General features: G+C 42.7%; 6 protein-coding genes across 6 annotated transcripts; all 6 read left to right on the top strand.

Moving 5' to 3' along the window:
* Positions 1 to 60: 60 nt before the first annotated feature.
* LOC124068680 (protocadherin alpha-7-like) lies at positions 61 to 2,784 on the top strand. Its single transcript, XM_046407091.1, has one exon. The coding sequence runs from the start codon at positions 216 to 218 to the stop codon at positions 2,595 to 2,597; it is 2,382 nt and encodes a 793-aa protein (XP_046263047.1). The 5' UTR covers positions 61 to 215; the 3' UTR covers positions 2,598 to 2,784.
* Positions 2,785 to 2,879: 95 nt separating this feature from the next.
* On the top strand, positions 2,880 to 5,424 carry LOC124068644 (protocadherin alpha-3-like). Its single transcript, XM_046407043.1, has one exon. The coding sequence runs from the start codon at positions 3,031 to 3,033 to the stop codon at positions 5,422 to 5,424; it is 2,394 nt and encodes a 797-aa protein (XP_046262999.1). The 5' UTR covers positions 2,880 to 3,030.
* A 791-nt stretch (positions 5,425 to 6,215) lies between these two features.
* LOC124068643 (protocadherin alpha-3-like) lies at positions 6,216 to 8,754 on the top strand. Its single transcript, XM_046407040.1, has one exon. It carries the CDS (start codon positions 6,361 to 6,363, stop codon positions 8,752 to 8,754), a length of 2,394 nt encoding a protein of 797 aa, XP_046262996.1. The 5' UTR covers positions 6,216 to 6,360.
* Positions 8,755 to 10,330: 1,576 nt separating this feature from the next.
* On the top strand, positions 10,331 to 13,172 carry LOC124068669 (protocadherin alpha-8-like). Its single transcript, XM_046407071.1, has one exon. It carries the CDS (start codon positions 10,439 to 10,441, stop codon positions 12,845 to 12,847), a length of 2,409 nt encoding a protein of 802 aa, XP_046263027.1. The 5' UTR covers positions 10,331 to 10,438; the 3' UTR covers positions 12,848 to 13,172.
* A 683-nt stretch (positions 13,173 to 13,855) lies between these two features.
* LOC124068642 (protocadherin alpha-3-like) lies at positions 13,856 to 16,445 on the top strand. The gene has a single exon (XM_046407039.1). It carries the CDS (start codon positions 13,953 to 13,955, stop codon positions 16,443 to 16,445), a length of 2,493 nt encoding a protein of 830 aa, XP_046262995.1. The 5' UTR covers positions 13,856 to 13,952.
* Positions 16,446 to 17,400: 955 nt separating this feature from the next.
* LOC124068267 (protocadherin alpha-8-like) lies at positions 17,401 to 20,626 on the top strand. Its single transcript, XM_046406372.1, has one exon. It carries the CDS (start codon positions 17,745 to 17,747, stop codon positions 20,133 to 20,135), a length of 2,391 nt encoding a protein of 796 aa, XP_046262328.1. The 5' UTR covers positions 17,401 to 17,744; the 3' UTR covers positions 20,136 to 20,626.
* The last annotated feature ends 201 nt before the right edge of the window (positions 20,627 to 20,827 follow it).

Below are 20,827 nucleotides of genomic sequence, written 5' to 3'. Positions count from 1 at the left end.
CATGGTTTCGTCATACTTACTAGACTCGTCCCCTTCCTCCAAAAGCCATCACTGAAAGAACCTTTTACGTGCTGACGGCTCGAATATACAGTTTATCTCTAAAAACAATCTTGTGCTCTGTGTGAGAATGGTCGAATTGCGGCAGCGAATGTGACGGGGGATTTTCACGTTAGAAGACGAGAGGAGCTGTTTGAAATCTGTTTCATCTGCACATCATGGAACAAAGACGACGCGAGACGCGCAGAGGGCGGACAAAGTGGGTTACCTACATGGTGGTTTTGATTACGTTTTGGAGCAGAGCTTCGGGGCAACTCCGATATTCCATCTCCGAGGAAGTGAGAGAAGGAACTATTGTTGGAAACATCGCTAAGGATTTGGGTCTTGATAAGACGACATTGAAAGAGAGAGGATACCGCATTGTGTATGGCTCGACAGAGCCTCCCTTTCGAGTAAATCAGGACGACGGTATCTTATATGTCAACCAACAAATTGACAGAGAGGAAGTGTGCGACCGGAGCAAGGTTTGTGTAATTGATTTAAAAACAGTGTTAGAAAACCCACTGGAGGTCCACTATGTAGCGGTGGAGATTGTGGACATAAACGATCATGCGCCGAGCTTCCCTGAAAATGAAAAGATAATAGAAATTTCAGAATCTGCATTACCAGGAGCAAAATTTCAGCTCAAAGCTGCGCGTGATGCTGACAGTGGTTCATTATCTGTTCAGCAGTACAAGTTGAGTCAGAATGATCATTTTCGCTTGGAAGTGAAAGATCGTGGTGAGGACCGTAAAACCCCGAGTTTAATCCTCCAAAAGCCACTTGATAGGGAATCTGTTAAAACCCATGTGTTACTTCTGACAGCCACTGATGGAGGTAGGCCTCCACGATCTGGCAACATGACAATAATTGTCGGTGTTTCCGATGTCAATGATAACCCGCCTGTTTTCACCCAGGATTCCTATACAGTGCAGCTGAAAGAAAATTCTCCTCTTGGTACAACTGTTATTCAAGTAAATGCAACAGATGTGGACGAGGGTTTAAATGGTGAGGTTGTATATTCATTTGGCAATGACGTGGATGCACAAGCAAGTGCGCGTTTTGCTTTAGATTCAGTGACAGGAGTAATTACCGTAGCAGGAGATATAGATTTCGAAGAATGTAGCCGATATGAAATTGATATCCAGGCATCCGACAAAGCTGCGGCCACACTAGCTACGGACAAGAGCGTTGTTATACAAATCGTTGATGTAAACGACAATGCACCGGAGATCGAAGTGACATCTTTTTCACATGCGCTCCCAGAAGACTCCAAACCGGGAACCACCGTAGCCTTGATTAGTGTGAAAGACATAGACTCTGGTCTCAACGGAAAGGTGATGTGTTACATAAGCAAAGATCTTCCTTTTACGCTCATCCCATCTTTACAAAATAACATGTATTCTTTGGTCACTAAATTGCTTTTGGATAGAGAAAAGATGGCGCAATATTATGTGACAATTGCCTGCAAAGACGCAGGAGAACCATCCTTAACGTCAGACAAGACCGTAAACATTGTTGTGTCAGACGTCAACGATAACAGTCCATTATTTACACAAAACCCATATGTTTTCTACATAACCGAAAATAACAACCCGGGAGCCTCTATTTTGGCAGTGACAGCCCGAGATGATGACGAAGGTAGCAATGCTCTTATTTCATATCACATATTAAGGGACAAAGGCAAAGACAATTTGCTTACCTCATTTCTAAATGTTAACAGTGAAAACGGACAAATCACCGCCCTAAAAAGTTTTGACTTTGAGACTCTGAAAACGTTCCAGTTCCAAGTCGTGGCCACAGACTCTGGAACTCCGTCACTGAGCAGCAACGTCACAGTGAACGTGTTCATTCTGGATCAGAACGACAACGCTCCAGTCATCCTGTATCCAGTCAGCTCCAACGGCTCTGCTGAAGGTGTGGAGGAGATTCCCCGCAATGTGAACGCAGGACACTTGGTGACTAAAGTCAGAGCCTATGACGCTGATATAGGATATAACGGCTGGTTACTCTTTTCACTGCAGGAAGTCACTGACCACAGTCTCTTTGCTTTGGACCGCTATACAGGACAGATCAGAACACTTCGCTCATTCACAGAGACAGACGAGGCTGAGCACAAACTGCTCATACTGGTCAAAGACAATGGGAACGTTTCCCTCTCAGCAACAGCTACTGTGATTGTCAAAGTGGTGGAGCCCAAAGAGGCTTTTGCAGCCTCTGACGTTAAAAGTGCAGCCAAAGATGATGAGGGGAATGATGTGACTTTTTATCTCATCATAACTTTGGGCTCAGTTTCAGTCCTTTTCCTCATCAGTATCATCGTGCTGATTGCAATGCAGTGCTCCAAATCATCCACAGACTATACTTCTAAATATCTACAAGAGGCTAATTATGACGGGACACTGTGTCACAGCATCCAGTACAGATCTGGAGACAAACGCTACATGTTAGTTGGACCCAGAATGAGTATAGGATCTACTATAGTCCCTGGCAGTCACGCAAATACTCTGGTCCTACCCGACAGGAGGAGGACATCTGAAGAGGTAAGATCAATATTTTAGATACTTTGATTTTTTTTCCCATCCTCTGTATACTGAAGACATGGAAAGGTTTTGATTATGAGTGTGAAAAAAGGGACTCTCTCTCTGTGGGACAGTGATGTTGCCTGGTGATTTTAAGATCGTTTTGCTTACATTAATGAACTTCTAGTGTGATCAGTGTATGTAACCGGTTCGACGCTTGGTGTCAGTGTGGTTCAGCGATTGTGTGCCTCTGGTCGTACTTGACGTCACGAGCTTTATTTCAGCCGAGCCCTTGCATTTTCCTCCAACGGCATACTTGAGCGTATAAGGTCGAGATTGGCAGCAAAGAGTGTGTTTAATTTTTCGCACTTTTTGTGATAACCTACCTTAGGCATCGTTCATAAACATGACGCATTAAGCCTCATTCATTTCACGACGCAATCTCTGGACTGTTCTTTGACGCCTTCGAGTCATGGAACAAAGAGGACGCAGAGCATGGAAGGAGCGACAGCGCTGGTTTGCATTTATGGTGGTTTTGGATATTCTCTGTGGCGGAGCGTCTGCACAGATCCGATATTCGATATCTGAAGAAGTCCCAGATGAAACCGTCGTTGGAAATATAGCCAAGGACTTGGGACTAGATAAGAATGCGCTCAAGGAGAGAGGATATCGCATTGTCACGGGCACAACTGAACCCCTGTTTGAGGTGAATCAAAATGATGGCATTTTATATGTAAAAAGAAGGATAGACAGAGAGGAGGTGTGTGACCGGAACAGTCCGTGTTTGATCAATCTGAAGACCGTGTTAGAAAACCCGCTGGAGATCCACTATGTGGCCGTGGAAATACTTGATATAAACGACCACTCGCCTGCTTTTCCAGAAAAAGAGAAAAGGCTTGAAATTTCTGAGTCGGCCTTGCCAGGAGCGAGATTTCAGCTGCAGGCTGCGCGTGACAACGATGTCGGCCAGTTCTCCATCCAGCAATATAAACTCAGCCATAACGAATATTTTAGATTAGAAGTGAAGGATAGAGGGGAGGACCGTAAAGTACCGTTTTTAGTTCTGCAGAAACAGCTCGACAGAGAAACAGCCGGCAAACACAAGCTGGGTTTAACAGCAGTTGATGGAGGAAAACCGGCGAAGTCTGGCGCGATAGAAATAACAGTGGATGTACTTGATGTTAATGATAACTCCCCGGTGTTTACCAGAGAACTGTACTCTGCGACACTTCAAGAAAACGTTCCCGTTGGAACTGTAGTTATTCAAGTAAATGCGACCGATTTGGACCAGGGTGCAAATGGCGAAATAATATATTCATTTGGTAACGAAGTTGATATAAAATTAATGGATGTCTTTACTATAGATGCAAACACCGGTGAAATTACAGTAAAGGGTCGGATAGATTTCGAGGAAAGTCAAAGCTATGAAATTGACATTCAGGCGTCTGATAAGGGACAAGTTCCTCTAACAACGGACAAAAGTGTTGTAATAACTGTTATTGATGTTAATGATAATGCACCTGAGATAGAAGTGACATCATTTTCGAGCTCTATCAAGGAGGATTCAAAGATAGGAACTACAGTGGCCCTGATCAGTGTCAGTGATTTAGACTCAGGAATCAATGGCAAAGTCATTTGCACGATAAAAGAAGATGTTCCTTTTGCCTTATCTCCATCACTGCAAGAAAACATGTACGCTGTTGTGACCAGGTCGCACCTGGACAGAGAAACTGTTTCTCAGTTTGATGTTACAATTATTGCGAAAGACACAGGTGAGCCGTTATTTTCAAGTCAAAAGACCATAAGGGTTCTAGTGTCAGATGTAAACGACAACGTTCCACAGTTTACATCAAACCCATATGACTTTTATATCACAGAGAACAACAGTCCAGGAGCTTCAGTGTTTTCAGTAAAAGCTTCTGATCGTGATGACAGCGAAAATGCTCTCATTTCCTATCATATTCTCAGAGATGCAAACGTAGATAATAAGTTGGCTTCATTTTTAAATATTAACTCTGAAAATGGGGATATTATGGCGCTCAAAAGTTTTGACTTTGAGACTCTGAAAACGTTCCAGTTCCAAGTCGTGGCCACAGACTCTGGAACTCCGTCACTGAGCAGCAACGTCACAGTGAACGTGTTCATTCTGGATCAGAACGACAACGCTCCAGTCATCCTGTATCCAGTCAGCTCCAACGGCTCTGCTGAAGGTGTGGAGGAGATTCCCCGCAATGTGAACGCAGGACACTTGGTGACTAAAGTCAGAGCCTATGACGCTGATATAGGATATAACGGCTGGTTACTCTTTTCACTGCAGGAAGTCACTGACCACAGTCTCTTTGCTTTGGACCGCTATACAGGACAGATCAGAACACTTCGCTCATTCACAGAGACAGACGAGGCTGAGCACAAACTGCTCATACTGGTCAAAGACAATGGGAACGTTTCCCTCTCAGCAACAGCTACTGTGATTGTCAAAGTGGTGGAGCCCAAAGAGGCTTTTGCAGCCTCTGATGTTAAAAGTGCAGCCAAAGATGATGAGGGGAATGATGTGACTTTTTATCTCATCATAACTTTGGGCTCAGTTTCAGTCCTTTTCCTCATCAGTATCATCGTGCTGATTGCAATGCAGTGCTCCAAATCCACAGACTACACTTCTAAATATCTACAAGAGGCTAATTATGACGGGACACTGTGTCACAGCATCCAGTACAGATCTGGAGACAAACGCTACATGTTAGTTGGACCCAGAATGAGTATAGGATCTACTATAGTCCCTGGCAGTCACGCAAATACTCTGGTCCTTCCTGACAGGAGGAGGACATCTGAAGAGGTAAGACACATTTACGCTCAAACTTTAGTGTGACTGACTGTATTATTTCTTGACTAAACATATCAAATGAACCTCCCTGACACGTAGTACTGGGTCTGTTGTCTTTCCTAGTTCACCTGACAGTTAAAACTTTGGACTTTTTTTGTAGTTCTTATTTAGTTCAGAGAAAGTAATTTCAATTGTCTTTCATTGCGAAATGGCACGCCATTTCTTGATTTTTGTCGTCATTGACTTTGTCAGTGCATTAATCAACTCTATCTGAACAATTCTGACGCTCAGCCTGGTTTTATGTATTACGGACGACAAAGAAGAAAACTGACTTCTGTCTGATTGGTGAGCGTGCTTCTGTGAATCATACATTGTGGAAAAGTAATCTGTACCATGCCGAAGAGCTACAAGTGCAGTGTGGCAGTGTGACAATCTGCTTAACTCGACCCCGCACGAATGAAAGAAACTGAGAACATGTGACGATGTCTTATTGGAAAAGCTTTACTGACATGCGACATGTTGCGATCACTGGCCTTGGTGCTGAAAGATTTCGACTTCGTTGCCTGATACTTTCACAGGATGATAATCATCACACGAAAACAATTTTGTTTTCAGCTTTCCTGTCCATTTCCATCCATTCGATTGACTTAGCTAAGAGAATTGCGATGGCCAATAACAAAATTATAACTGTCCGAATGTGCCCATCATCTTTCAAACATCTGCAATATGAAATCAGGTCCGCATGGTGTCAGTGTGATGTAAAAAGTCAGCGTTACACGAGCTTGTCGTCATTTCCATTTGGTTCCACCCCCTGACAACACTCACTTTGATACTGGCATGATCGTTTCTGTGCGTATTTTGTCTAAATGGTTGGTTTGGTCGAATTTATGGTTTTACAGTAAGTGGATCAGTATTTGTAGTTAGGGGAAGTGTTGGATTTCGTCGTTACCACGTCGTCGTTGTGCTTGTGATGGATTACTGATGTCTTCGGGTTCAACCATGGAACAAAGAAGGTGCGAGCGGCGAAGGGCGAGAGGATATTTGGTCGGCTGCGTGGTTGCGGTGCTTTTATGGAGCGCAGCCTCAGCGCAAATACGATATTCAATCTCTGAGGAGGTTGACGAGGGAACTGTTGTTGGAAATATAGCAAAAGATCTGGGATTAGATAAAGCCACACTGAAAGACCGGAAGTTTCGGGTTGTTTCCAGTAATGCGGACCCGCTTTTCCATGTAAATCAAAACGACGGCATCCTGTATGTGAGCCGAAAGATCGACAGAGAAGAGGTGTGTGCGCAGAGCAGTACGTGTTTGATAAATCTAAAAACTGTGCTAGAAAATCCACTGGAGGTTCACTATGTTGGAGTGGAGGTGCTCGATATAAATGACCATGCTCCAACTTTCCCAGAGAAAGAGACAACGCTGGAGATTTCTGAGAACGTGTTACCGGGAGCGCGATTTCAGCTAAAAGCCGCACGGGATCCAGACAGTGGTCATTACTCCGTGCAGCAGTATAAACTGAGCCAGAACGACCACTTCCGTTTGGAAGTCAAAGATAAAGGAAAAGATGGTAAAATACCAATACTGATTATTCAAAAGTCTTTAGACAGGGAAACTGCCAGAAGTCATTCATTAGTACTGACGGCGCTGGATGGAGGAAAACCTCCGAAATCTGGTGAAATGAATATTCTAGTAAATGTTCTTGATATCAATGATAACGCGCCTGTTTTCTCTCAGGAAGCTTATTCTGTGATGCTCGATGAAAACGCTCCAGTAGGTACAACAGTCACGCAAGTGAATGCAACTGATTTAGACGATGGTACCAACGGCGATGTGGTTTATTCATTTAGCAAAAGTGTGAATACAAATATATTAAAGTTATTTGATATTGATCCATCAACAGGCGAGGTGACTGTAAAAGGACTTATAGATTATGAGGAAAATGACAAATATGAAATTGAAATTCAAGCCTCAGATAAAGGCTTCGCTCCTCTAACAACAGAAAAAAGTGTGATCATCAAGATAGTTGATGTGAATGATAACGCACCTGAGATTGAAGTTACCTCATTTTCAAGCTCCATTCCTGAAGACTCCAGACCTGGAACTACAGTTGCCCTCATCAGTGTCAATGACTTGGACTCTGGTCTCAATGGGAAAGTTATTTGCTCCATAGGTGAGGATGTTCCATTTACTTTATCACCATCCTTACAAGACAAAATGTATTCATTAGTCACCAAATCACCTCTGGACAGAGAGAAACAGTCACGTTATGACTTAACAATAAGTGCAAAAGATGCTGGTCAGCCACCATTATCATCAGAAAAGACCATCAGTGTTGTGGTGTCAGATGTGAATGACAACAGTCCAGAGTTTTCACTGAGTCCTTACACTTTCTATGTCAGTGAGGGGAATGAGCCAGGAGCCTCAGTGTTTTCTGTTAAAGCTTCTGATCGCGATGAGAACGACAATGCTCTCATTTCCTATCATATTCTCAGAGATGGAAGCGAAGTAAATAAATTGACCTCATTTCTCAACATAAATCCAGATAGTGGACAAATCACCGCCCTGAAAAGTTTTGACTTTGAGACTCTGAAAACGTTCCAGTTCCAAGTCGTGGCCACAGACTCTGGAACTCCGTCACTGAGCAGCAACGTCACAGTGAACGTGTTCATTCTGGATCAGAACGACAACGCTCCAGTCATCCTGTATCCAGTCAGTTCCAACGGCTCTGCTGAAGGTGTGGAGGAGATTCCCCGCAATGTGAACGCAGGACACTTGGTGACTAAAGTCAGAGCCTATGACGCTGATATAGGATATAACGGCTGGTTACTCTTTTCACTGCAGGAATTCACTGACCACAGTCTCTTTGCTTTGGACCGCTATACAGGACAGATCAGAACACTTCGCTCATTCACAGAGACAGACGAGGCTGAGCACAAACTGCTCATACTGGTCAAAGACAATGGGAACGTTTCCCTCTCAGCAACAGCTACTGTGATTGTCAAAGTGGTGGAGCCCAAAGAGGCATTTGCAGCCTCTGACGTTAAAAGTGCAGCCAAAGATGATGAGGGGAATGATGTGACTTTTTATCTCATCATAACTTTGGGCTCAGTTTCAGTCCTTTTCCTCATCAGTATCATCGTGCTGATTGCAATGCAGTGCTCCAAATCATCCACAGACTACACTTCTAAATATCTACAAGAGACTAATTATGACGGGACACTGTGTCACAGCATCCAGTACAGATCTGGAGACAAACGCTACATGTTAGTTGGACCCAGAATGAGTATAGGATCTACTATAGTCCCTGGTAGCCATGCCAACACACTGGTGCTCCCTGACAGGAGACGTACTTCTGAAGAGGTAAGACATTTTTAAACAAACATTTTTAGTACCTCCCAAACTTATAACATTTATAGTTAAACTTTAGGCACCAACCATTATGTTTTGGGGAATCAGCATGCTTACAGTCAGTATACCAAACTTAATTTCAATATTTGACCAATAACAACTGCCAAATGTTCATTTCTGCCATGTGTTTCAGTTGTATCCTTTGGCAGATTTTTTAGTTTTCTTTCAGGTTTGGTCCAGTGTTGTTTCCGGACATCTACTTTTTTCCTGATTTGAGATTAACCTGGACTTGGTGACATAAACATTCAAAAAGCGTGGAATTCTTTTCGTCATTTCACCAAGGCCTAATTCTCATTTTCACACTTGAAGAATGTTTCAAAAAATGCAGAAGTAACAGATCGTGCTAATATGTTTTCTGAGATATGATGAGATAATCATTCTTCAATCAAGCCAAGTTGTGAAAGTGTTGGTAATCCATCCTCAGCAAACTGGGCTCCAATCAAATGCCGCTGGACAGAACAGTAAAGGGTAGTCGCTGTCCGTGGTGCTGAGCTGTCACTCCTCAGTATGCTTTGGTGCACCTTCTCAAACCACTGTGACTCGGTGTTTTAATTCACGTGCTGCAGGGTCCACTCAAAACGTCTCTTGGCGTCTGGTATTGCTTCTGTCAGCTTTCTCAAGAAGTGCTCATCCGAAGTACTTAACGCTCAAAAAACTGACTGCGCAAGTTTATCAAAATAAGAGCATTAAAACTCCAGGTAATTGACCTGTCGTTCAGCCTGAGCAGCGCTGATGAGACAGAGAGTGTTGTTGTGTCTCGCAGTTTAAGGCTGCACTTCTTGATTGGGCCTATTTGTTGTGAATTAATTAATGATTCTTTTATTTTTGATTTGTCAGTTAATGACTAAGTTATCGTTTGTTCTAAATATTATTATTATTATCATTAATATTATTTTTCAAATATTTGATATACCAGTTTACACTAAATGTATATGTCAAAAACATGTTATTAATACTTTAACATTTTATTCAATCATCATCTACTGTCCATGTGGCTGCTGTGGTTTGATATTAATAATCGTAGATGTTACTTGTCCCACGCATAAAATGACTTCACCTCAAATTTAAATGGCCAGCATTTAATCTAATCACCGTATGTGACAGCAACTCTTTTCTTTAACTGGAGAATCGATGTTTTAAGTTATGCACCCAGTTATGAAACGATTCATTCCACAGTCATTGGCAAATGTATATTTGTCTCAGTGTGGGGCAAAGAAAACAAACTATTTACAGACTGTAACAACAATCAGAACAGCCTGCAGACAGACAGACGGAGAGTCCATGCTTTACAGTTAGATGAAGCGAACATAATCCCACACGTTGTGTGGAATATTGTCAATATGTTTTTGTTTTGTGCACTACTGTGCCTTTGACTTTTGATTTTCTGCAGTTTGAATTGAGATCGCATGGTGTCAGTATAATAGAAAAAGTCAGCGTAACGTGTGCCTGTTGTCGCTGCATTTTGCTTCCACCTCACGATAGCTTCCTCAGTTCGACGTTAACGCAGTCGATTCTGAGCTTTCTACTGCCTTTGCAAACACTCTGCTTGCTCTCATGCTTTTCACTGTAAGAAGAGGATGAATGTTTTCACGCGTGAGAGTGTTGAACTCTGTCATTATATCGCAGTTATCGTTTTTGTGGCGGATTACTGATGCTTTCATTTATGACCATGGAACAAAGACGGTGCGAGGGGCGAAGGGCGAGAGGATATTTGGTCGGCTGCGTGGTTGCGGTGCTTTTGTGCAGCGCAGCCTCAGCGCAAATACGATATTCAATCTCTGAGGAGGTTGACGAGGGAACTGTTGTTGGAAATATAGCAAAAGATCTGGGATTAGATAAAGCCACACTGAAAGACCGGAAGTATCGGATTGTTTCCAGTAATGCTGATCCACTTTTCCATGTAAATCAAAACGACGGCATCTTGTATGTGAGCCGAAAGATCGACAGAGAAGAGGTGTGTGCGCAGAGCAGTACGTGTTTGATAAATCTAAAAACTGTGCTAGAAAATCCACTGGAGGTTCACTATGTTGGAGTGGAGGTGCTCGATATAAATGACCATGCTCCCAGTTTCCCGGAGGAAGAGAAACGATTGGAAATTTCTGAGTCTGTGCTGCCCGGAGCGCGATTTCAGCTAAAAGCCGCACGGGATTCAGACAGTGGTCATTACTCCGTACAGCAGTATAAACTGAGCCAGAATGATCACTTCCGTTTGGAAGTTAGGGATAAAGGAGAAGATGGTAAAATACCAATACTGGTTTTGCAAAAATCTCTGGACAGAGAAGCAGCGGGGAGTCACTCCTTAGTACTGACGGCGCTGGATGGAGGGAAACCTCCGAAATCTGGCGAGATGAATATTCTAGTGAACGTTTTGGATGTAAATGATAACACGCCTCTTTTCTCTCAGGAAACTTACTCTGTGACACTCTCTGAAAATACTCCAGTCGGCACCACTGTCATACAAGTGAATGCAACTGATTTGGATGAGGGTCAGAATGGAGAGGTGTATTACTCATTTGGTAACAGTGTGAGTAATATGTTATTTAACCTTTTTGATATCAATTCATTAACGGGTGAGATAACCGTCATCGGTCCTATAGACTACGAACAAAGGGAGAGGTACGAAATTGAAATTCAAGCGTCAGATAAAGGTCTAGCTCCTCTAACAACAGAAAAAAGTGTGATCATCAAGATAGTTGATGTGAATGATAACGCACCTGAGATTGAAGTTACCTCATTTTCAAGCTCCATTCCTGAAGACTCCAGACCTGGAACTACAGTTGCCCTCATCAGTGTCAATGACTTGGACTCTGGTCTCAATGGGAAAGTTATTTGCTCCATAGGTGAGGATGTTCCATTTACTTTATCACCATCCTTACAAGACAAAATGTATTCATTAGTCACCAAATCACCTCTGGACAGAGAGAAACAGTCACGTTATGACTTAACAATAAGTGCAAAAGATGCTGGTCAGCCACCATTATCATCAGAAAAGACCATCAGTGTTGTGGTGTCAGATGTGAATGACAACAGTCCAGAGTTTTCACTGAGTCCTTACACTTTCTATGTCAGTGAGGGGAATGAGCCAGGAGCCTCAGTGTTTTCTGTTAAAGCTTCTGATCGCGATGAGAACGACAATGCTCTCATTTCCTATCATATTCTCAGAGGTGGAAGTGAAGAAAATAAATTGGCCTCATTTCTCAACATAAATCCAGATAGTGGACAAATCACCGCCCTGAAAAGTTTTGACTTTGAGACTCTGAAAACGTTCCAGTTCCAAGTCGTGGCCACAGACTCTGGAACTCCGTCACTGAGCAGCAACGTCACAGTGAACGTGTTCATTCTGGATCAGAACGACAACGCTCCAGTCATCCTGTATCCAGTCAGCTCCAACGGCTCTGCTGAAGGTGTGGAGGAGATTCCCCGCAATGTGAACGCAGGACACTTGGTGACTAAAGTCAGAGCCTATGACGCTGATATAGGATATAACGGCTGGTTACTCTTTTCACTGCAGGAAGTCACTGACCACAGTCTCTTTGCTTTGGACCGCTATACAGGACAGATCAGAACACTTCGCTCATTCACAGAGACAGACGAGGCTGAGCACAAACTGCTCATACTGGTCAAAGACAATGGGAACGTTTCCCTCTCAGCAACAGCTACTGTGATTGTCAAAGTGGTGGAGCCCAAAGAGGCTTTTGCAGCCTCTGACGTTAAAAGTGCAGCAAAAGATGATGAGGGGAATGATGTGACTTTTTATCTCATCATAACTTTGGGCTCAGTTTCAGTCCTTTTCCTCATCAGTATCATCGTGCTGATTGCAATGCAGTGCTCCAAATCATCCACAGACTATACTTCTAAATATCTACAAGAGACTAATTATGACGGGACACTGTGTCACAGCATCCAGTACAGATCTGGAGACAAACGCTACATGTTAGTTGGACCCAGAATGAGTATAGGATCTACTATAGTCCCTGGTAGTCATGCCAACACACTGGTCCTCCCTGACAGGAGACGAGCATCTGGGGAGGTAAGGCATGCACACAACTGCAAACTGTAAAGTGATGCATTGTTTGTTTATAAAACATGTCAGGTCTGCTTCATGTAACATCCTACACAGCACTACACTGCATTTGTTGGTTTCATTGTTTTCCTGTGGCAATTACGACCTGAAGTCATTTTTAAGACCAATAGGTAGACAGGGTAATCTTGATTGACTTGAATAGTGAAATGGGATTTTCTTCATTTGTGAAGTTACAGTATGCCAGTATCTTGATGAACTCTATCAAAACTTGTCTGTCATTATGTGCGGTTTAACTCTTGGGCTATCATGGGGACAGTGCTTGCAGTTCTGTTATATTCAAGCGAGTATCTGTTTTTGTCTCTTGCAGTATCTTATTGAATTGTACCCTCATTTAACCTTCGTCTATTTTCACTGTAGCCTCATAACTCAACTTTGCGGACCAACAAATGAAAACTGGCATAGGTACCAGTGTTCTCTTTAATTAAAAATGAACAACTCATGATGAAAAAGTAAGCTTTTCCATCGCTGAAAATTACAAGTGCGGTACAGCAGTTTCAGAAACCTGCTCAGGTGGGCTCAGCACTGTTAAATATCCGAAAGAGAAGTGACGATGCCTCATCTGAAGGGGCACACTGAAGTGCAACACGTCGGAATCGCTGTCCTTGGTGCTGAAAGCGTTTGGCTTCGTTTTCTGACACATTGGTCGCCATCATAGAGATTTTCAAAAACATTTTCAGTTTTCTACCTTTTCTGAACACGGGTTCTTGGTCGATTGTTCTCAGACTCAGTAGCTTCATACATTCGACTACCATCGCTGGTTTCGTTGTTACTAAAAACCAGATTATAATTTACATAACGTGCAAAACATCTTTCAAACATCTGCAATATGAAATCAGGTCCGCATGGTGTCAGTGTGATGTAAAAAGTCAGCGTTACAAGAGCTTGTCGTCATTTCCATTTGGTTCCACCCCCTGACAGCACTCACTTTGATACTGGCATGATCGTTTCTGTGCGCATTTTGTCTAAATGGTTGGTTTGGTCGAATTTATGGTTTTACAGTAAGTGGATCAGTATTTGTAGTTAGGGGAAGTGTTGGATTTCGTCGTTACCACATCGTCGTTGTGCTTGTGATGGATTACTGATGTCTTCGGGTTCAACCATGGAACAAAGACGGTGCGAGCGGCGAAGGGCGAGAGGATATTTGGTCGGCTGCGTGGTTGCGGTGCTTTTGTGGAGCGCAGCCTCAGCGCAAATACGATATTCAATCTCTGAGGAGGTTGGCGAAGGAACTGTTGTTGGAAATATAGCAAAAGATCTGGGATTAGATAAAGCTACATTGAAAGACAGGAAGTTTCGGGTTGTTACCAGTAATGCGGATCCTCTTTTCCATGTAAATCAAAACGACGGCATCCTGTATGTGAGCCGAAAGATCGACAGAGAAGAGGTGTGTGTGCAGAGCAGTACGTGTTTAATCAGTCTGAAAACCGTGCTAGAAAATCCACTGGAAATCCATTACGTTGAAGTGGACGTGCTGGATATAAATGACCATGCTCCTACTTTCCCAGAGGAAGAGACGACGCTGGAGATTTCTGAGAACGTGTTACCGGGAGTACGTATTCAGCTAAAAGCCGCACGGGATCCAGACAGTGGTCATTACTCTGTGAAACAGTATAAACTTACCAACAACGACCACTTCCGTTTGGAAGTTAAGGATAAGGGAGAAGATGGCAAAATACCAATATTAGTTGTGCAGAAATCTTTAGACAGGGAAACTGCAGGACGTCACTCATTAGTCCTGACCGCTCTGGATGGAGGGAAACCTCCGAAATCTGGCGAAATGAATATTCTAGTAAACGTGTTGGATATTAATGATAACGCGCCTGTTTTCTCTCAGGAAGCTTATTCTGTGATGCTCGATGAAAATTCTCCAGTAGGTACAACAGTCATACAAGTGAACGCAACTGATTTAGACGATGGTACTAACGGCGATGTAGTTTACTCATTTAGCAAAAGTGTGAATGCAAATATATTAAAGCTATTTGAAATTGATCCATCAACTGGAGAAATAACTGTAAAAGGCCGAGTAGATTATGAGGAGAAGGACAAATATGAAATTGAAATTCAAGCCTCAGATAAAGGTTTCGCTCCTCTGGCTACAGAAAAAAGTGTAATAATCAAGATAGTTGATGTGAATGATAACGCACCTGAGATTGAAGTTACCTCATTTTCAAGCTCCATCCCTGAAGACTCCAGACCTGGAACTACAGTTGCCCTCATCAGTGTGAATGACTTGGACTCTGGTCTCAATGGGAAAGTTATTTGCTCCATAGGTGAGGATGTTCCATTTACTTTATCACCATCCTTACAAGACAAAATGTATTCATTAGTCACCAAATCACCTCTGGACAGAGAGAAACAGTCACATTATGACTTAACAATAAGTGCAAAAGATGCTGGTCAGCCACCATTATCATCAGAAAAGACCATCAGTGTTGTGGTGTCAGATGTGAATGACAACAGTCCAGAGTTTTCACTGAGTCCTTACACTTTCTATGTCAGTGAGGGGAATGAGCCAGGAGCCTCAGTGTTTTCTGTTAAAGCTTCTGATCGCGATGAGAACGACAATGCTCTCATTTCCTATCATATTCTCAGAGATGGAAGTGAAGTAAATAAATTGGCCTCATTTCTCAACATAAATCCAGATAGTGGACAAATCACTGCCTTAAAAAGTTTTGACTTCGAGACTCTGAAAACGTTCCAGTTCCAAGTCGTGGCCACAGACTCTGGAACTCCGTCACTGAGCAGCAACGTCACAGTGAACGTGTTCATTCTGGATCAGAACGACAACGCTCCAGTCATCCTGTATCCAGTCAGCTCCAACGGCTCTGCTGAAGGTGTGGAGGAGATTCCCCGCAATGTGAACGCAGGACACTTGGTGACTAAAGTCAGAGCCTATGACGCTGATATAGGATATAACGGCTGGTTACTCTTTTCACTGCAGGAAGTCACTGACCACAGTCTCTTTGCTTTGGACCGCTATACAGGACAGATCAGAACACTTCGCTCATTCACAGAGACAGACGAGGCTGAGCACAAACTGCTCATACTGGTCAAAGACAATGGGAACGTTTCCCTCTCAGCAACAGCTACTGTGATTGTCAAAGTGGTGGAGCCCAAAGAGGCTTTTGCAGCCTCTGACATTAAAAGTGCAGCCAAAGATGATGAGGGGAATGATGTGACTTTTTATCTCATCATAACTTTGGGCTCAGTTTCAGTCCTTTTCCTCATCAGTATCATCGTGCTGATTGCAATGCAGTGCTCCAAATCCACAGACTACACTTCTAAATATCTCCAAGAGGCTAATTATGACGGGACACTGTGTCACAGCATCCAGTACAGATCTGGAGACAAACGCTACATGTTAGTTGGACCCAGAATGAGTATAGGATCTACTATAGTCCCTGGCAGCCATGCAAATACTCTGGTCCTTCCTGACAGGAGACGTACTTCTGAGGAGGTAAAGTTTTTCAATCAAGCTTTTTTGGTGACACAGTGTGTGAATGTGTGTGTGCGAGTGTGTGAGCGAAAGTTGTGGCCTGTCTGCTGTCATATTAACAACACATTGTCTTTTTGAATATTGTGAAACAGCGTTTCATGTCTTACATATGTAAGTTGGGCAGGTCAGTCACAAGTTTGAAGAGCACAATTGACATCCTGACTTTTCTTCAAAAACACAGTTTTGTCCATTGGTTAGCTGTCTGCAGTTTCTGCTGGACTAATGTTGAACGCTTGTCGGTTTTGTTTGAAAAGTTGATTTTTATTTTGTTTTTATATTAATAACCTTTTCATTTACTTTCTTCCTCTATTGCTATTTTTGCCCTCTTACACGAGTGTCGAATTTTTGAAAAGTGATATCACTGACACATCAAAGCTCATGCGTAATTTGATGAGGTGATTCATGTTTCTATTAAATAAGAAGTGACTGACTGCAGAAACTCACCAGCGTTGCTTCAGCATGATGTCTCTATAGCTACACAGCAAAGATTTCGTTACATCTTGTCTACTTGAGGAAAAACAAAATCACCCCACTGTTAACAAATAAACTCATAACAGAGTGATGATACTCTCTCCAAACGTGGTTGGACAGGAATAAAGTTAGTGGTCATTTCTCTCCATGGTGCTGAACGGAACTGCTGTGATAGTCCAGAATTAATGTGATCATTGACTTAACAAGCCACTAACCATCCATCTTTATTTTAATTCCACTTGATGTTAAATTATAAATTATATTCTCACATGGTATGTGGAATCCATCTTCATTTTGGAAAGCTTTGCTTCATATTTACATTGAACTGAGGTCTTAAGAGTGAGCTATAATGCTGATAATGATTGTAGTCATGTCAGCTCACAGAACATCTGATGTGGTGCACATTTAAACACAGGATCCAAAAATCCAAAATGGAGTTAAATCAGGGAGCTTGCAAGCATGAAAAGCGGGTTACATGATGTAGGGGGAGTGGACGAGTCAGGAGGGACAGGGTGATGATGCAGGTGGGATGGGACTTGTGATTTAACAAACCTCAACATCTATTTTCATTCGCCTGGCTGTTCTGGCACTGTTTCGAGATAAGACTAACTATTATTCACGTGCTCCTGATTTAGATTTCTTGTAGTTAGAATTCACATCGCATGGTGTCAGTGTAATAGGAAAACTAAGCATTACACTGGCTTGTCGTCAGGGCGTTTTGGTTCCACCTCTTTTTGAGTCTTCCACTCGATCTTGTCACAGTCGTTTCTGAGTTCACTGCTGCCTTTGGACAGACTCTATTTTCCCTCATGTTTGTCGCTGTAAGAAGAGGATGAAGATTACCACATGGGGAAGACCTGGATTCTGTCATTATAGCGCAGTTGCTGTTTTTGTGACAAGTCACTAATGATATCGGGTTTAACAATGGAACAAAGAAGGTGCGAGCGGCGAAGGGCGAGAGGATATTTGGTCGGCTGCGTGGTTGCGGTGCTTTTGTGGAGCGCAGCCTCAGCGCAAATACGATATTCAACCTCTGAGGAGGTTAACGAGGGAACTGTTGTTGGAAATATAGCAAAAGATCTGGGATTAGATAAAGCCACACTGAAAGACAGGAAGTATCGGATTGTTTCCAGTAATACGGATCCTCTTTTCCGTGTAAATCAAAACGACGGCATCCTGTATGTGAGCAGAAAGATCGACAGAGAAGAGGTGTGTGCGCAGAGCAGTACGTGTTTGATAAATCTAAAAACTGTGCTAGAAAATCCATTGGAGGTTCACTATGTTGGAGTGGAGGTGCTCGATATAAACGACCATGCTCCCAGTTTCCCGGAGGAAGAGAAAATGTTGGAGATTTCTGAGTCCGTGTTGCCGGGAGTACGTATTCCGGTACAACATGCACGCGATCCAGACGGGGGTGCGTTTTCTGTTCAGCAATATAAATTGAGCCCCAGTGACCACTTCCGTTTGGAAGTTAAGGATAAGGGAGAAGATGGTAAAATACCCATATTAGTTGTGCAGAAATCTTTAGACAGGGAAGCTGCAGGCAGTCACTCATTAGTGTTAACAGCACTGGATGGAGGGAAACCTCCGAAATCTGGCGAAATGAATATTCTAGTAAACGTGTTGGATATTAATGATAACGCACCTCTTTTTACTAGAGATGTTTATTCTGTGATGCTCGATGAAAATGCTCCAGTAGGTACAACAGTCATACAAGTGAATGCAACTGATTTAGATGACGGCCCGAACGGAGAAGTAGTTTACTCATTTAGCAGTATTGTGAATCGTAAATTGTTAAACCTTTTTGATATTGATCCATCAACTGGAGAAATAACTGTTAAAGGGCTCATAGATTATGAGGAGAAGGACAAATATGAAATTGAAATTCAAGCATCAGATAAAGGTTTAGCTCCTCTGGCCACACAAAAAAGCGTAATTATTAAGATAGTTGACGTCAATGATAACGCACCTGAGATTGAAGTTACTTCGTTTTCAAGCTCCATCCCTGAAGACTCCAGACCTGGAACTACAGTTGCCCTCATCAGTGTCAATGACTTGGACTCTGGTCTCAATGGGAAAGTTATTTGCTCCATAGGTGAGGATGTTCCATTTACTTTATCACCATCCTTACAAGACAAAATGTATTCATTAGTCACCAAATCACCTCTGGACAGAGAGAAACAGTCACATTATGACTTAACAATAAGTGCAAAAGATGCTGGTCAGCCACCATTATCATCAGAAAAGACCATCAGTGTTGTGGTGTCAGATGTGAATGACAACAGTCCAGAGTTTTCACTGAGTCCTTACACTTTCTATGTCAGTGAGGGGAATGAGCCAGGAGCCTCAGTGTTTTCTGTTAAAGCTTCTGATCGCGATGAGAACGACAATGCTCTCATTTCCTATCATATTCTCAGAGATGGAAGCGAAGTAAATAAATTGGCCTCATTTCTCAACATAAATTCTGAAAACGGACAAATTTCCGCCCTAAAAAGTTTTGACTTTGAGACTCTGAAAACGTTCCAGTTCCAAGTCGTGGCCACAGACTCTGGAACTCCGTCACTGAGCAGCAACGTCACAGTGAACGTGTTCATTCTGGATCAGAACGACAACGCTCCAGTCATCCTGTATCCAGTCAGCTCCAACGGCTCTGCTGAAGGTGTGGAGGAGATTCCCCGCAATGTGAACGCAGGACACTTGGTGACTAAAGTCAGAGCCTATGACGCTGATATAGGATATAACGGCTGGTTACTCTTTTCACTGCAGGAAGTCACTGACCACAGTCTCTTTGCTTTGGACCGCTATACAGGACAGATCAGAACACTTCGCTCATTCACAGAGACAGACGAGGCTGAGCACAAACTGCTCATACTGGTCAAAGACAATGGGAACGTTTCCCTCTCAGCAACAGCTACTGTGATTGTCAAAGTGGTGGAGCCCAAAGAGGCTTTTGCAGCCTCTGACGTTAAAAGTGCAGCCAAAGATGATGAGGGGAATGATGTGACTTTTTATCTCATCATAACTTTGGGCTCAGTTTCAGTCCTTTTCCTCATCAGTATCATCGTGCTGATTGCAATGCAGTGCTCCAAATCCACAGACTATACTTCTAAATATCTACAAGAGACTAATTATGACGGGACACTGTGTCACAGCATCCAGTACAGATCTGGAGACAAACGCTACATGTTAGTTGGACCCAGAATGAGTATAGGATCTACTATAGTCCCTGGCAGCCATGCAAATACTCTGGTGCTCCCTGACAGGAGACGTACTTCTGAAGAGGTAAGACACGTCTAAACAGGTGTGTTTTTATTTGTTTGTTTTTCAGAAATTACTTTCTGTAATTTAACAGCATTTTTAGAGTATTCTGCATGTTTTTAATAGACAAGTGAGGCAAACTTCCATACATAACAAGCAATATCTGGAAATTTTTTCTTCATTTCTCCTAGATGGGTTAGAATGGATGTTTCTGATAACATCTGGTTGATATCAGAAAAACTTTGTGTTTCTGGATTTGCACAAACTGTTGTCAGTTAATCCACGTCCATATTTCGTATAAGCTGCACATGAGGGACATTGATTGCAGTTGAGTTTAATGAAAACTGTGAAATGTTTGCTGACTCGTTTGCTCATTTGTGTCCTACACACACTGCATTGTATGCTTTTATGGGACTGTGGTCTGAATTTGCAAAGTATTGTGGTGTATCCACTGGCTGTTTCTCTGGTTTCCTTTGCATGATGCTCTGCAGAAATCTAAAGCACTGAAAGGCGTTTATGGTCTTGTTTTATTTGGTATTAGCTTTATAGGAAATTCTGACTTTGCTTGTGTGGTGATGGCAATAAGTAAATATGAACCAAAGAGTGAGAAGGCCACCTGGGGGACCTCGGCCCAGGAAATGGAGTAAAAGAGTGTAACAGGTTTTGAAAACTGATGGAAATGAACACATACCCGTTCGTGACACAAGACAGTTGTGATTTCATGTTTTTCT

The sequence above is a fragment of the Scatophagus argus genome, chromosome 12, assembly GCF_020382885.2.
Source record: "Scatophagus argus isolate fScaArg1 chromosome 12, fScaArg1.pri, whole genome shotgun sequence".
Lineage (NCBI taxonomy): Eukaryota > Metazoa > Chordata > Actinopteri > Scatophagidae > Scatophagus > Scatophagus argus.
Note: the sequence above shows the minus strand (reverse complement) of the source record. Positions and strands in the feature narration are given on the sequence as shown.